The sequence below is a fragment of the Rhinoderma darwinii genome, chromosome 1 (assembly GCF_050947455.1).
Source record: "Rhinoderma darwinii isolate aRhiDar2 chromosome 1, aRhiDar2.hap1, whole genome shotgun sequence".
In the NCBI taxonomy this organism is placed as follows: Eukaryota; Metazoa; Chordata; class Amphibia; order Anura; family Rhinodermatidae; genus Rhinoderma; species Rhinoderma darwinii.
This window is the reverse complement of record NC_134687.1, coordinates 241,481,975-241,499,697: the sequence shown is the minus strand read 5'-3', so window position 1 is coordinate 241,499,697 and position 17,723 is coordinate 241,481,975. Positions and strand designations below refer to the sequence as shown.

Genomic DNA, 17,723 nt, shown 5'->3' with positions numbered 1-17,723 from the left:
AGCACATTTTTTAAACATTTTTAATTGCAATCGAATTGATGGTCAAATCACGCACCGCACGTGCATCCGTGTGCGGTTCGTGGTTTTCACGTACCCATTGACTTCAATGGGCGTGTAGGTGCGTGAAAACGCACCAATATAGGACATGCAGTGAGTTTAACGTAGCAGACTCTTGCTACGTGAAAACTCACGCATGTGTGAACGGCCCCATTAAAATCAATGGGTCCGTGTGCTGCGCATGATTTCCATGCACAGCACACGGACGTTATTCACGTTGGTGTGAATGGGCCCTTAGGGTCCTATTGCACGGCCCGTTATGGGCCGTGTAAACGAGTGCCGATCAACAAGACAGCTCATTGATTGGCGCTCGTTTGCTCATTTCACAAGGAGCAATGCTTAGTTATGTTGGGGACGAATGCTCGTTACTACGATCGCACGTCCCCATACATTTCCATCATGTCGGCAGCACTTCTCACTTCAGGGACATGTGCTGCCCAAAACGATAATATTTAATGCTGAATAAACTATACAATCAGCCGATGAACAAGTGTTTGCCCTGTTTACACAGGGAGATGATTGAGAACGAGCATTCATATGAATTGGCCAATCAGTTCTGCTACTGGACAGCACCAAACACTACCAACTGCCAAAGGGACCAATCGCTATGATTGGGTAGACTGTACGGAATGACCAATCACAGCACTTGGCACCATTCAAAGTAACGGCGCCATCTCTTTTCTCCTTATACCATTGAGGAGAGCGAGTAGAGCGGGTGTATTCATGTCATTGTGCAGCTAGTTTTTTTTCTTTTTAAGCCCCCCCCCATAGGTGTCCGATCACATCCTTTTGTGCCTCTTGCAGCCACTGTGCGCTGATCAGTGACACACATCACTGATCAGCACTTTGGTATTTTGTTTGTTGTCGCTAAAGGAGAACAGTTTTTTATTTTTTATTCAAAACTTTAAAAAAACACATCATCATCTTTTAGACCCCACAGGTGGACCTTCATAGACGCAGCAGAGATTATGAAGTTTTGGGCTATGTGTTGCATATGGAACTTGTGAAGAAGCCAAATACCAGGCAATACTGTAACGCAGATATTTTGTACCACACCCTGATTTTTCCCAAATGGCCATGTCCAGGAAATGCTTTGAAGCAATCCTGAAGTTCTTACATTATAATGATAATGTGCAGTGCCCACCCCGAGGTGACCTCACATTTTTAAAATCAGGTCAGTCGTTGATCAAGCATACAGTTTGCCCAATCCTACACCTCCGAGAGGTCCATTTCCATAGATAAGTTCCTGGTATGTTTTGAAGGAAGACTTAATTTCTGCAAGTACCTGCTCAGGGTGAGGTATGGCCTTAAAATGTACAAGCTGTGCGAGAGTACATCAGGATACACCCACAGGTTTAGGGTTTACGAAGGAAAGGACTCCAGGATTGAACCACCACTGGGACGCCACTCGTTCCTAGAAGTTAGTAAGAAGATAGTGTGGGATTTGGTCCACCCACTGCTGGACCAGAGTTACCACCTCTACCTGGATGATTTCTTTACCAGCATCTCATTATCTAAGTGCCTCACTTCCAAAAGCACAGCGGCATTGTGCGCAAAAAACAGAGACACCTCCCTAAAACACTGATTGGGCATTACATTGTGCGAGAACAGGGCATTGTGCAGGGAGAACATGCTGTTGGTTAAGTATAAAAGACAAGAGGGACGTCCTTATAATGACCCTAATGCACGGTAACAGCAGCACCCCTGTCCTTGTACGAGGTAATAAATACAGTGACCCACGAGCCAAACTGCATTCTGGACTATAATAAGTCCATGGGAAGGGTTCATCTTTCAGATCAAGTGTTGAAGCCGTATGGTGCCATGCACAAATCAAGGGTGTGGTATACTGTATAATGCTTACGTTCTATCCCGATGTGTAGGCCAGAGGGGAACATTCCTGCAGTTCCAAGAGGTGGTTATCAAGGCCCTAATCTTTGGTGACCAGAAAGGGGAAGGGTCAATTGTCACGGAGCCAGCAGAGAATTGTTAGAACCCTCTGTGCTGCCAACGGATTTGTCTTGGGGTCAAGGCCAATTCTAGGTTTTCTGCTGCCTGAGGTGAAAATTGAAATGGTGCCCCCTAGATCTTGTTTGACATCCCCCAGGCTATTCTACATCACTAGCAGCCTCACAAAAAAAAAACAAAAAAAACATACCACCATTATCTCGCTGCATATCATACAGTGACTAAAGTACTGATTAGAGGCAGAATTAACATTCACATTAAGTGTCTCAGAGGTGACGATTCCTCAGATTCTAGATGTTCTTTTTCTATTCTCTTCTCTATCCGGTCCAGACCTCTATGATGACTCCTCCCGGCCACAGCCCGTTTCTGCAGTTTGCCACTCAGATGTCTTCTGCTCCTCACTTTTGAAACATTTCTGCACCTATGTACGAAGATAAAATTCTCATGGTGCCACACACTACGCCCCTAAATGTAACAGTACCATACACTACACCTCTAATTATAATGGAACCATACACTGTGTCCCTGTTAATAATAGCACCATACACTGTGTCCCCCCCCCCACACACACAGTGCTCCCTGTAGATAGTGCCCCCCAAGTAGCCCCCTGTAGATAGTGCCTCCCATAGTGTCCCCTGTAGATAGTGCCCCCATAGAGGCCCCTGTAGACAGTGCCCCACATAGAGCCCCTGTAGACAGTTCCCCACATACATACAGTGCTGTCCCCTATAGAGCCATCTGTAATTACTGACCCCATAGAGCCCCTGTAGATAGTGCCCCCCCTGTAGATAGTGCCCTACATAGATACCTCTGTAGATAATGCCACCATTCAGCCCCCTGTAGATAGTGCCCTACATAGATCCACTTGTAGATAGTGGCCCCCACAGATCCCCTGTAGATAGTAGCCCCTGTAGATAGTGCCCCACATATATCCCTCCCCTGTAGCTAGCGACCCACATATATCCGCCTGTACATAGAGCCCCACATACAGCCCCTCCCTTGTCGATAGTGATCCGCATAAAGCCCCCACATATAGCCCCCTGTAGATAGTGCCCCACATATAGCCCCCCTGTAGATAGTGCCCCACATATAGCCCCCCTGTAGATAGTGCTCCATATATAGCCCCTCACACTTTTTAACATAGAGTAAAACTTTACATACTCACCTAAACCCGTTCCCGCACCATCCTTTTCCGAGCAGGTCTGCTGGGGCTGAACGACGCAAGCGGCACGTTGACTTCATCGCGCCGCTTGCATCGTTAAAAAGGCACTGAGTGTCAGGGTAAGTCATTCTGCCCTGCTAATCTGCGCCTTTCAATGGCGCAAGCGGCGCCATTCAGTGCTTATGCATATAATTGTATCTGTGTCCTACAGATGCAGGTACAATTATAGTGCAGGAGGGTGTGGCGGCAGCTGGTTTCAGTGGCCCCGCCGCCCCCTCAGAGAGGCTGCATGCCGCCACCTGAGGCGAGATGCCTTAGGTGGCGGCCCTGCTTGGGGCTTATCCGGGAAGTGGAGTCTAAGGGATTCCCGGGTATTTACCTTTTAACCCCTATACAGGGATCTGGATTCGCTGCTGAGAATCCACAGGTCATTACCCTCAGAGTCCCCCGTTGGCAACGGCTGACGTAAACAGGACAGGGTGATACGATAAGAAGTACCTTGACAGCTGATGATGTACGAGGTTAGGCAGGTAGAAGTCAGGGCAGGTCAAGTATGATCACCACGGTTAGGCTGGCAGAAGGTCAGGGCAAGCAGATTTCCGTCACAGCAGAAGGCTGGCAAAAGGTCAAGGCAGGCGGCAGACAATGAATTAGTCAAAGACAAGCTGGGTCGGTATCTAAAGTTCAATAGATGTAGAGTAGAACAACAAGTAACAGAACCTAATTGCTTTGACCCAGAGTGATGGGGGAGGGAACCTTTATTACCCTGGGAAAGCTGGGTGAATGGAGGTGGAGATAGATTTTGCTATTGCTTGACTGAAACAATTGGGTGTGGTCACATGCCCAAGTAATACAAAAAAGCATACCATTAATTAGGGATACCAGTAGGGTCAGATGGAATTTTGTTTGTAATACCAGCTGCGTGCAATGATTCCCTAGCAACACAGCGTGACTGCCACAAAAATGTGAGAAAAGTATTCTAGAGCATGTAGAGGTGAGTAACAGCGCAATCAATGCTGATTGTGACAGCACCGCCCCTTTAGGGCACTTACCTAAAGACCCCATTAAAGAGGACTCGAGATGCTTCTTGCTCGAACTAGGGATGCATTCTCTTTTTTCAGAGACTGGCAATGCCATACAAACTCCCCAGAAACAGGTGGCACAGTGAAAGCAGACGGTGTTGCTCCTTTCTCTTAGATCTCTCTCTGATTCGAAGACTCACCTGAGCAGCAAGGGGAATAATGTAATTCAGAGAAGATGAAATATCTCACCCAGCCTGTTCGTCTTTGACCTGTCAGTCCTTCATAGAAGGCAGCCCCCAACACTTCATTATTCAAAGATAAATCCGAAGCCGGGGTGCAAAATTTGATAGCATATTGAACGACAGGACGCGGATACAATTGACCACTAGTTTCCTTCCCTGCCATTCGGCGCTTTTCTTGTAATGCAAGCAGAAGAGATTAGGCCTGCATCGCTGGAGAGGACAGCATGGGAACAGGGACAGGTAAGTTTGGTGATATCTACAGAGGGCAGAGTGGCACTATCTACATGGGCACTGTGGCACTATCTATAGTGGGAATTGTGGCATTGTCTACATTGGCACCAGGGTACTATCTATGTGGACACTATCTACAGTGAGCACTGTGGCCCTACCTACATGGGCACTGTTTGTGGCACAATCTACATCAGCACTGTGACACTATCTATATGGGCATTATTTGCATGGACACTAGCTACACGGGCACTATCTACAATGGGAAATGTGGCATTATCTACACGGCACTGTGGCACTATGTTGGCACTATCTACAGTGGGCACAGTTGCACTATGTGGGCACTATCTACTATGGGCACTGTAGATAGTATTGTGTAGATTGTAGATTGTATTGTGACATGTCACAATACAATAGACTAAATAACAACACTGGGGCTCATTTATCAATAATGTTGAGCATCAAAACTCTAGCAACCATTCAAAAAGCAGTGTCATAAATTAACCCCTTGAAGTCCAAGCCATTTTCTGTTATTTTTTCGTTTTTCACTTCCCGCCTGCCATTAGCCATAACTGAGCGGTGTCAAGGCTTGTTTTTTGCGGGAGGAGTTGTAGTTTCTATTGACACTATTTAACGTACCATATAATATACTGTGAAATTGAAAAAAAATATCATGAGGGGTAAAATTGGGAAAAAAACGTTCATTCCTCCATACTTTAGGGGGGGGGGGGGGTGTTTCATTTTTACGTCTTTCACCGTGCGGTAAAAATGATAAATTGGTTTTAATCTGCTGGTCAATGCAATTTTGACACTACCAAATAGATATAGTTTTTTTTTTAACCCCTTAATGATCAGCCTATTTTAGACCTTACTGACCAAGCCATTTTTTATGTTTTTCCATCGTCTCATTCAAAGAGCTATACACTTTTTATTTTTGCGTCGACATAGCTGTATAAGGTCTTTTGCGGGACAAGTTGTAATTTTTAGTAGCACCATTTTGGGGTACATAGAATTTATTGATTAACTTTTATTAACTTTTTTTTGGGGGGGGGGGGAATAGAAAAAAAACAGCAATTTCGCCCACACTTTTTTGCGTTCTAAATTTACGCCGTTTACCGTGTGGTATAAATAACACAATAACTTTATTCAGTGGGTTGTTGCGATTGCAACGATACCAAATTTGTATAGTTTTTGTATGTTTTACTACTTTTACACAGTGAAAACCCTTTTTTTTCAAAATTATTTGTTTTTGTATCTCCATAATTGAAGAGCCATAACGCTTTGATTTTTTTGCCGATGCAATTGTAGGAGGGCTTTTTTTTTGCAGGAAGACTTGTAGTTTTTATCGGTACCATTTTGGAGTAGATGCGACTTTTTGATCACTTTTTATCACATTTTTCTTAAGGCTGGATTCAAAGAAAACAGCAATTTTTGCATGTTTTTTTTATTTTATTTTTTACGACGTTCACCGTGCGGGTTAAATGATGTAATAAGTTTATAGTTGGGGTCGTTACGGACGCGGCGATACCAAATATGTGTAACTTTTTTACTTTATTTTGTTTGTTAATAATAAAGCAGTTTGTAAGGGGGAAAAGTGGGTTTTTCATTTTTTTTTCACTTTTTATTAAACTTTTTTTTTAAACTTTTTTACTAGTCCCACTAGGGGACTTCACTATGCGATTATCCGATCACATTTATAATTCACTGCAATACTTCTGTATTGCAGTGTATTATGCCTGTCCGTGTAAAACGGACAGGCATCTGCTAGGACATGCCTCCGGCATGATCTAGCAGGCATTCATTACAGGCAGACCTGGGGGCCTTTATTAGGCCCCCGGCTGCCATCGGAGATACAGACACTCGGCGATCTTATCGCCGGGTGTCAGTGAGATGAGAGGGAGCTCCCTCCCTCTCTCCAAAACCATTCAGATGCGGTGCACGCTATTGAGCACCGCATCTGAAGGGTTAAACGGGTGAGATCGATACTAATATCGATCTCACACTTTCGAGCAGGGACGCCCCCAGCCCTCAGCTACATCTGGCAGCTGAGAGCAGGGAGATTTGACAGCTCCCTGCTCTGTTTACTTATTCCGATGCAGCGACGTAAAAAGTCTATTGCATCGGAATAAGTACCGTTAGTGACCGACGTAGAAACACTATGGGGCGCTCACTAATGGGTTTATGTTTTACTACTTTTACTTAAAGAAAACTGTTTGCTAAAAAAAAAATGGGTGTCGCCATATTCTGAAAGCCATAACTTTTTTATTTTTTAGTCGATTGAGCAGTGTTAGGGCTTATATTTTCCGGGATGAGCTGTAGATTTTTATTGGTACCATTTTTTAAAACATATGACTTTTTGATCATTGATATTTTTTTTTGGAGTGAAGTTGACAAAAAAACTGCCATTCTGGCCGTTTCATTTTTTTTACGGCGTTCACTGTGCGAGTTAAATAATGTTATATTGTAATAGTTCAGAGTTTAACGGATGCAGCGATACCAATTTTGTTAATTTTTACATTACTTTAGAAAAAAATGGGAAAAGTGGGGTTTTTTGAACTTTCAATTTTTTATTTTTTTTTCCCTACTGAAAACTTTATTGAACTTTATTGTCAGATCGCTGCTTCTATACACTGCAATACTAATGTATTGCAGTGTATTGTCATTTTTACAGGTTTTTGTTAACAGAAGCAGAAAGAAGGCAGACCTGGGGGCCTTCATTAGGCGCCCGGGCTGCCATGACAACTATCGACACCCCGCAATTACGGCGATGGGCTATCGGCCCCACTTTTTAATGGCTTAGATTCCGCAGTTGCTATTGACCACAGCATCTAAGTTGTTAAACAGCTAGTAACAGCGCTATCGCTGTTCCTTGCTGTTAGTGCAGGGTGTCAGCAGTAAGACACAGCTGACACCCGCAGTGTATGGAGCGGGCTCAGCACCTGAGCCCGCTCCATACTTCTCCCCCTGAACAATGACGTACCAGCACGTCATGGTGCGTCAAGGGGTTAAAGTGGTTTTCCAGTGAGAAAAAAATGAATTGCCTTTCCTCAGGAGAGGCCATAAATATCTGCTCGGTGGGGGTCTGACTCCCAGCACCCCCGCCGTTCAGCTTTTTTGAAAAGGGCGCAGTGCTCATTCATACCTTACCTGCTCACCGACACGCTTGTAGCGGCAGTTCACAGTGTAAGGGTATGTTCACACGCTGAGCCAAAAACGTCTGAAAATACGGAGCTGTTTTCAAGGGAAAACAGCACCTTATTTTCAGACGTTTTTTGAGCAACTCACGTTTTTCGCGCCGTTTTTGGAGCTGTTTTCAATAGAGTCTATGAGAAAACGGCTCCAAAAACGTCCCAAGAAGTGTCCTGTACTTCTTTTGACGAGGCTGTAATTTTACGCGTTGTCTTTTGACAGCTGTCAAACGACGACGCGTAAATTACAGGTCGTCGTCACAGTACGTCGGCAAACCCATTCAAATGAATGGGCAGATGTTTGCCGACGTATTATAGCCCTATTTTCAGACGTAAAACGAGGCATAATACGCCTCGTTTACGTCTGAAAATAGGTCGTGTGAACCCAGCCTTACAGCCTTCTCTCATTCAAGTTATGCATTAAATGGTAAAACACTGTGTAAAACGGCTACTAAACAGATTTGGGGATATTGGTGGGCAGTAAATTTAAACTTTAGCAACCATTGCCAGGCAGCTGCTGCCAAGTCAAATAAAATCATGGGATGAACCAAAAGAGGCATAGATGCTCATGACAAGAACATAGTTTTACCTCTTTTCAAATTTTAAGCACCTGTGTATAAGAAGGACATAGCTGAAATAGAAAGGGGGCAAAGAAGGGCGACCATGGTAATTGTAACGTCCAATAGGGTTGTGGATCCACTGGGCTACTCCACCATAATGGAGCAGCTGCTGGCCAGCCAAGTGTAACAGTCACAGGTAGATGGTACCTTGGTGGCAGCTGGACACAGTCAGATTGCAGGTAGAAGGTGCCGGATTTCTGGAAGCAGGCTGGTGCCGGATTATTGGAAGCAGGCTGGTGGCGGATTACTGGAAGCAGCCACAGGATACCGACTGGTCACGGACGCAGGATACGACTGGTCATGGACACAGGATACAGGACTCGTCACGGACACAGGACTAAGGATACAGGATAGGTCACGGACATAGGACTGGTCATGGACACGGGATATAGGAACCTTCGCAGGCTAACACTTGGTTAGTACAATGTTGCTCAGGCACTTGGGAGAAGGTGAAGGTGCCTTAAGTAGTCCTGGGAAGCAGCAGGGGTGGTTGGGTAACCTTTAAATTTCACACGCACTGGCCCTTTAAGAGGCGGCCGGAGCACGCGTGCTCGCAATAGAAATCCAGCGGTTGTGAGCCACAGATGACAGAGGACGTTGGCGGCCTCGTGGATGAAGAGGCCTACCGAGCAAGGTACGAGACCCAGTGGCAGGGACCGCTGTCAGATTCGGGGTCCGCCGCCGGCATTACAGTAATTAAGGGAAATGGTGGATTGCAGTACCACGAAAGGTTATCAAACTGTGGGTCATTCAGTTGAGAGAAAAAAAGACGGCTTAGGAGCAATTATATTTACAGGGACGATAATTATCTTTTTTTTACATCTAGGCCTGTAACAAGGACAATAGGGGCATTCTCTACGTCTAGAGGAAAAAAGGTTTTACCTTTACTATAAGAGCAGTGAGACTATGGAACTCTCTGCCATAGGAGAATGACCTTGATGCCTTTCTTGAAAAAATATAATATTACAAGTTATGAGTACTAGATTCTGGAGATGGGATATTGATCCAGGGATTTATTATGATTGCCATATTTGGAGTCAGGGAGGAATTTTTACCCTAATAAGGCCTCATGCACACATCCTTCACCATTTTCACGTCCGTTTAAAATGGATCCGTGTGTCCGCGTGCGTTCCGTTTTAAACGGATGCTGTGCTTCCGTTTGTCTTCCGTTTTAAACGGTCTGTTAAAATCCATCCTGTGTGTTGAATGCAGGGAACTCTTGGCACGCCCTGCCGTTGCTTAGCAACGGATCCGTGAAAAACGGACGGCACACGGATGACGTCCGTTTTTTTTGACGGACCCAGACTTCAATGGACCCCACGGTCACTGAACAACGGACAAAAGTAGAACATGCACTACTTTTGACAAAACGCACGAACTGAACCGTCAAAACAACTGAAGTGTGCATGGCCCCATAGAAATGCATGTGTCAGGGTGCTATCAGTTATAAAAATGGATAGCACCCTGAAGAAAATAACTGAAGTGGGCATGAGGACTTGGGGCTTGTCCACAAGTACCGGAATTGCTGCGTATTTTCCGTCCGGAATTGCAGACGGAAAATACACAGCGGAATACAATAGCAGCACAGTGGGTGTGATTTAACAAATATCATCCACGCGCTGCGTAAAATTTGCAACCCCAAATTCACCTCATTTTTTTTTGCTGCGGAAAGTGGACTGAATCTGCAACATTTTCTGCAGTAAAAAAACAAAGGGAATGGTGCGGTTGTTTGACAGCGGAATGTCTACTAGTTTCATCGGAGATGCTGCAGAAAATTGAGGAAATTGCCATCAACCTAATGGGGTTTTTTGCCTTCCTCTGGATCAACACGGTAGGATTATAGGTTGGACTTTATGAACCCGTGTCTGTTTTCAATCATATCAACTATGTAACTAAGTGAATGGGAGAAGGCTGTAACACTGTGAACCGCTACTACACCGCGTTCCAAATTATTATGCACATCGGATTTAAGTGTCATAAACATTTAATTATTCGTTTTTCAATTAACCCCTTAAGGACACAGCCTGTTTTGGCCTTCAGGACACAGCCAATTTTTTCAAATCTGACATGTTTCAATTTATGTGGTAATAACTTCGGAATGCTTTTACCTATCCAAGTGATTCTGAGATTGTTTTCTCGTGACACATTGGACTTTATGTTACTGGCAAAATTTGCTCGATACATTAAGTATTTAATTGTGAAAAACACCAAAATTTAGCGAAAAATTGCAAAAATTAGCATTTTTCTAAATTTATATGTATCTGCTTGTAAAACAGATAGTAATACCACACAAAATTGTTGCTAATTAACATCACCCATATGTCTACTTTAGATTGGCATTGTTTTTAGAACATCCTTTTATCACATCACAAGGCTTAGAACTTTAGCAGCAATTTCTCACATTTTTAAGAAAATTTCAAAAGGCTATTTTTACAGGGACCAGTTCAGTTGTGAAGTGGATTTTAGGGCCTTATAAATTAGAAACCCTCGATAAGTCATCCCATTTTAAAAACTTCACCCCTCAAAGTATTCAAAACAGCATTTAGAAAGTTTCTTAACCCTTTAGATTTTTCACAGGAATTAAGGCAATGTAGATGTGAAATTTTCAAATTTCTTTTTTTTTTTTGCAGAAATTAATTTTTCATCTATTTTTTTTGTAACACAGAAAATTTTACCAGAGAAACACAACTCAATATCTATTGCCCAGATTCTGCAGTTTTTAGAAATACCCCACATGTGGCCCTAGTGCACTTTTTGACTGAAGCACAGGCCTCAGAATCAAAGGAACACCTAGAGGATTTTGGGGCCTCCTTTTTATTAGAAAATATTTTAGGCACCATGTCGGGTCTGAAAGGCTCTTGCGGCGCCAAAACAGTGGAAATCCCCCAAAAGTGACCCCATTTTGGAAACTATACCCCTTGAGGAAATTATCTAGGGGTATAGTGAGCATTTTGATCCCGCACGTTTTTTGCAGAAATTATTGGAAGTAGGCCGTGAAAATGAAAATCTACATTCTTTCAAAGAAAATGTAGGTTTAGCTAATTTTTTCTAATTTCCACAAGGACTAAAAGGAGAAAATGCACCACTACTTATGTAAAGCAATTTCTCCCGAGTAAAACAATACCCCACATGTGGTCATAAACGGCTGTTTGGACACACGGCAGGGCTTAGAAGGGAAAGAGCGCCATTTGGCTTTTGGAGCTCAAATTTAGCAGGAATGGTTTGCGGAGACCACGTCGCATTTGCAAAGCCCCTAAGGGACCAAAACAGTGAATTCACAAAAAAAGTGACTCCATTTAGGAAACTACACCCCTTGAATAATCCATCTAGGGGTGTAGTGACCATTTTGAACCCACAGGGGTTTCATAGATTTTAGTAGAATTGGGCAGTGAAGATAAAAAAAAATCCTTTTTTTCCAATAAGACGTAGCTTTAGCTCAAAATTTTTCATTTTCTTAACAAATAAAGGAATAAAAGAACCCCAACATTGGTAAAGCAACTTCTCTGGAGTACGGCAATACCCCATTTGTGGTCATAAACTGCTGTTTGGGCACACGGCAAGGATCAGAACAGAAGGAGCGTCATTTGGCTTTTGGAGCACAGATTTTGCTGGATTGGTTTCTTGACACCATGTCACTTTTGCAAAGCTCCTAAGGTACCAGTACAGTGGAAACTCCCCAAAAGTGACTCGATTCACGAAACTACACCCCTTGAGGAATTCATCTAGGGGTGTAGTGAGCATTTTGACCCCACAGATGTTTCATAGATTTTATTAGAATTGGGCAGTGAAAATAAAAAAAATCCTTTTTCTTCAATAAGACGTAGTTTTAGCTGAAAATGTTTCATTTTCCCAACAAATAAATGAAACAAAGCACCCCAACACTTGTAAAGCAACTTCTCCTGTGTACGGCAATACCACATATGTTGTCATAAACTGCTGTTTGGGCGCAGAGTAAGGCTCAGAAGGGAAGGAGTGCCATTTGGCTTTTGGAGTACAAATTTTGCTGGATTGGTTTCTGGGCGCTATGTCGCATTTGCAAAGTCCCTGTGGGACCAAAACAGTGGATCCCCCCCAGAAGTGACCCCATTTTGGAAACTACACCCCTCAAGGTATTCACCTAGGGGTGTAATGTGCATATTAACCCCACAGGTAGAAATTGGTGTGCACTTGATGTTGCAGAGTGAAAATGGGATTTTTTTCCATAGATATGCCAATATGTGCCCAGCTTGTGCCACTGGAGACACACACCCGAAAATTTTTTAAAAGGGTTCTCCCGGGTATGCCGATGCCATATATGTTTAAGTAAACTGCTGTTTGGGCACGCTGTAGGGTTCAGAAGGGTGGTAGCGCCATTTGGCTTTTTGAGCGTGGATTTTGCTTGTGTTAGTTTTGTTTGCAGCCTTACTGGTGTTTCCGTTTATAATGTGGGGGTACATGTAAGCCGGGCGGAGTATATAAGGGGCATAGTCAGGTGGTATAATAATGGGGTAAAAAAAAACAATAAAATGATCCATAGATGTGTGTTACGCTGTGACACAATCCTTTCTGCACAGGGCGGTGTCGCACTAATAAATTGTCTTTACTTATTCCCCTTTTGGTCCACACTTGGGATCTTTGCAGTTTGAGGAATTTTGCTGGGAAGTGTTGTCCTGGTATAATACGGCCACCCTTCCAGCAGATATGTTTGGGCCTTCCCCTTCATGTTTCCCTAATTTTAGGGGCCTCGATAATTCGCCACTTGAAACAGAAGAAACGTTCCCCTCGGGCCGGCACAACTGCATATTTTTTTATTTCCTGACTTATTGGAGCCATAACTAATTTTATTTTTTCATAGACGTAGTGGTAGGAGGGCTGGTTTATTGTGGGACGAGCTGTAGTTATTATTGGTACCATTTTGGGGTACCTGTGACTTTTTGATCACTTAAAACGCTCAGAAATAGCAGTTTGCAGCAATCCCGCCGCAAAAAACGCAACTCAGAAAAAAACAAAACGGATACTTACCCGGAAGTCTGTGTTCCTTCTTCCAGCGCGGCCTCCTGGGATGACGTTTCATCCCATGAGGCCAGCCCGGGTGACGTCAGAAGGCCGGCCTGTTGGGATGACGTTTCATCCCATGAGGCCAGCCCGGGTGACGTCAGAAGGCCGGCCTCCTGGGATGACGCTTCAGCCCAGGTGACTGCCGCTGCAGCCAATCACAGGCTGCTGCGATCTCGTGGGATAAAACGTCATAAAACAGTTTGGTGTGGTTTTCCGGCCGGAATTCCCTGCAGCTCAGAGGACGGATACGCTGCGTGCTTTTATGCAGCGTATCCGTCCCGTGTGAAATCAGTTTAGGGCTGAAAATTTTTCTATTAGACAGTTTGGATAAAACCATGTTACGGGTTGTATTACAAACGATCAGGAATATATAAGGGGTTGGTGTAGGCATTTCTTGTTTTCTGAGAAAGGCCATGTCGGTTTTTTTTTTTTTTTTTTAAGATTAATCCACCACAGATAAATCTCTGTCACTTGGCTTCTATGATTCCTTGGTAAAAGATCCATCATAAATGAGGGTTGGGTTAGTGGAAGCAAAAATTCTTTGGGTAAAAAAATAAATAAAAATTAAATTTCAATTTCGGCCAATTGTTACAAGTTCTAGTCAGCCGATTCTTAGTTACGTGTTTCTTAAAAAGCTGGCTAAGGTCTTATTCACATGACAGGGATAATTGGAAGGGTGACAGGCTTTTTTTTTTAACGACCACCACACGGATGCATTAAAGTCATTGCATGTCTATGTGGCTATCCACACGGCCATTTTTTTTAACAGACCGGGAAAGAAAAGGACATGTCCTATTTTGGCCCGTTTTCCCTATGAGGGATGCGGGAACACAGGTCCCTCACGGGTTGAAATAGGCCGTGAAAAACTGGTTTTTCACAGCCAATTTGACACCGGGCCATGTTAATAAAGCCTTACAAGTCACAGATCTGGTGCAGCTGGTCACTATCTCACAAGATTCAATCCCATTTCTTCTCTGGGGTCTGTATTTAGTGGGTCGATAGCGGAAGATCCCCTTCTATTGTGTATTTGCTGCTGAAATTGTGATTTTAAGGGGAAAGATGTGACTGCTCAACACACAGGAAGAGAAGTGAACACTCGCTGTTTAGAAAATGCCTGAAAGGGAAGCAGTGGAGCTATCCAAATAGAAAACGCACCTCTTCCTTTAAAAGGGAAGTCTGGTTACCCCTCTATATATGTCCTTGCACAAAGGAGTCGACACAGTTGTCTCAGCTCAGACAAGCGCCACTCCCTGTCCACGTGTCTAAAAATAACCTCTGACGTCTCTCAGTTCAGGGAGCTCTCTAACGAAGAAAAGACGTCAAAGACACGTGATCTGATCGCGACTTATTATTGGACGAGCAGCGGCTAATTAGTTAACCAATTACATCAGCCCAGTGTGCGTCTCTACTCGCTTCGGCCCGCCCACAACCCTAACAGGAAACGTCTCACGTCATATGGAACCAATCAGGGGGCAGCTAAGTGACATAATGTCCGAGGAAACATTATATAAGGAAGTACGGGCGGCGGCGCCGCGGCTAAAACATCGCTGTACGGAAGAAGCTGGATACTGGCTGCGGCAAGGAAGTACCTGCCTCAGTGTTGACAAGCACCTCTGTAACAAGGGACGAAGGTTACAGGCAGCCGCACCACCTACAGTTTGTACTGTAGAGGAAGAGAGAAGGTGGCTGAGGAGCAACAGACTGAGGAACATTCACTCGGCGCCACTACTAAAGTTACCCGGTCTAACTGGCAGAGCTGATCTGTGGGCACCGCCTGCCCCGTGGTGTGGCTGGCATGGTAGAAAACCCGGCGCTGTAGACAAAGGCTTGCCTGCCTCTTAAAGGGGAACTTGACATTTCCAAGAACAAAGAAGCATATTCCCCAAGTAACTTACATTGGGAGTTGAAGGCACGCCTACATAGAAGACGCAACAGATTGTGCTGGTCCCAGAGGACACTTTTGACTTTGAATCTTTGCCTTCTTTCTAAAGATGTCTAATGGGGGTTTAAGTCGCTGAAGCCCACACAGTTCTTACTCAGACGGTCTTATGGTATAATGGAAATACCCTTCTACCATGATGATGTGTTGAATTTGCATCAGGCTTCAAGCTTTTCCACGTCTTCTGTTGCCACCATGATGAAGAAAGACCTTAAACCTCAACCTGAAGCCTCTACGTGATGGTGATGGCCTACTGACCTCTCCTGATCTTGGACTGTTGAAGCTAGCGTCTCCAGAACTTGAGAGGCTCATCATTCAGTCTAATGGCCTGGTCACTACTACACCTACTACTAGCCAATTTATTTACCCAAAGGTGGCTAGTGAAGAACAGGAGTTTGCTGAAGGATTTGTGAAAGCACTGGAAGATCTTCACAAACAGAATCAACTTGGAGTTTCACCAAGTGCAGTGGATTTAAGCTCTGTACCTGCTGGTGGTAGTCTCCAGCCTCCCCCGTCATCTGATGCCCCTGTGTATGCCAATCTTAGTAGCTACTCAAGTGGGTCGATGGGCACCACTGTAAACTACAGCACGGACACTGTGCCATTTCCACCCCCACCATCAGGCTTGTCGCAGCAGTCTTTGGCCCCTCCATCTAGACTCCAGTCTCTCAAGGATGAACCTCAAATTGTGCCAGAAGTGGCAACTTTTGGAGAAAGCCCGCCAATGTCTCCAATTAATATGGACACGCAAGAAAGAATAAAGGCTGAAAGAAAGAGGCTAAGAAACAGAATAGCAGCATCTAAATGCAGAAAGAGGAAATTGGAAAGAATCTCCAGATTGGAGGAGAAAGTGAAAAGTCTTAAAAATCAAAATACAGAATTGGCATCTACTGCTAACCTGTTGAGGGAACAGGTGGCACAGCTCAAGCAGAAGGTCATGAGTCATGTCAACAGTGGCTGCCAACTTCTTCCTCAGCAAGTCCAAGCCTATTAAGCTGAACTTGTATCCAGTTTTGACTTTTCTGCCTACTAATAAACTTCATTCCAAAAGAGGATCTCACATGCCAAAAGTGGACTGTTTGGACCTAATGCCATCTTGTCGTCCAGCCATCAGGATCATAGGCTCTACCAACAACTTTTGTGGTTTCTGTTGTGACCCCATTATGTAGCTATGAATACTGTCAATAGGGGGCGGTTGTCCTCACCTGACATAGCCAGGTCACATAGACAGTAAATGGTGTTGAATAATGAGGCCTTAGACATTATGAAGCTGGTTGTTTCTTGAGACGAGGCTCAGATAATGTTCATTGGTAAAAATGTCTTCAGTTTACATTGTATAAATGAAAATGTCAGTTATTTTATGCACTCATTTGTAGATTTGTATGTGCAGGGTAACATAGGATCAGATGGGGATCCAGAGTGCCTGAAAGGAATGCATTGTTGTCTCTTTAGGTATAGTAGGGGACTCTCTCCCCTTTTCCGGGACCCAGGTTTACACCACATAGAAGTTTTTTATTCTTCATACATGTTCTAGACAAACTTGGTTGAATACTAATGCCAAGTGCATTTAGTGCAGGTTGCGTATTCACTGCCTTAAATGTTTACAAGGTCTCTAGAGCAGGGAGAAGAGGGCCATTCCTCTGCATATGTTTAACCTCTTTCTTGCCAGGGGGTTTCTGACATTGCAGGCCACTCCATTGGAGCAGTAAAGAAAGTGTCCGGGTGTGTCATGCTTGCACACCCTATTGTAAAATAATGTATATGTAATATTTTCCAGATTTTTTTTGTTTCAAGTGTTCAGTTCAACTTGCTATATTTATGTTCTACTGGGAACAATGTTTTTAGGCCTTTTTTTTACTACACATTCCAGTATATCCAGTACTTTAGTGTTCTTATGTACAATAAAGTATGGTCTAAATGATAATCGTTAGTTTGATTCCAATAATTAATAATTCCAATAATCTGTTATTTTTGTATTCTAGTTTCTTTTAAACTAGGGTATGTCTTGCATGGAACTTGCTCATCGGGATGTTTTTGATAACTGAAAGTTGCAAGTATTTTTCCTTTATACCTATATCCGGATTACTGCTTTATTTATATTTACAGTGTGTGTATGTGTAATATAATGTTTATGTATATAGGTGTGTGTGTATATATATATATATATATATGTGTGTATGTGTGTGTGTGTATATATATATGTGTGTGTGTGTGTATATCCAAAAAAGAGAACGTGAAGCAGCACTCAAAGTGAATTTATTCA

General features: G+C 43.6%; 1 protein-coding gene and 1 long non-coding RNA gene across 3 annotated transcripts in view; one reads left to right on the top strand and one right to left on the bottom strand.

Moving 5' to 3' along the window:
• The window catches only part of LOC142740644 (uncharacterized), a 58,201-nt gene extending 43,387 nt beyond the window's left edge, over positions 1-14,814 (bottom strand). For both annotated transcript variants that reach the window (XR_012880836.1, XR_012880843.1), the window contains exon 1: positions 14,677-14,814. This is a non-coding gene — a long non-coding RNA (uncharacterized LOC142740644). The remainder of the gene's footprint in view (positions 1-14,676) is intronic.
• A 185-nt stretch (positions 14,815-14,999) lies between these two features.
• JUND (JunD proto-oncogene, AP-1 transcription factor subunit) lies at positions 15,000-17,384 on the top strand. Its single transcript, XM_075850061.1, is given in 2 exon segments — positions 15,000-15,670; positions 15,672-17,384. Coding segments are annotated over 2 exon segments (876 nt in total). The 5' UTR covers positions 15,000-15,577; the 3' UTR covers positions 16,455-17,384.
• The last annotated feature ends 339 nt before the right edge of the window (positions 17,385-17,723 follow it).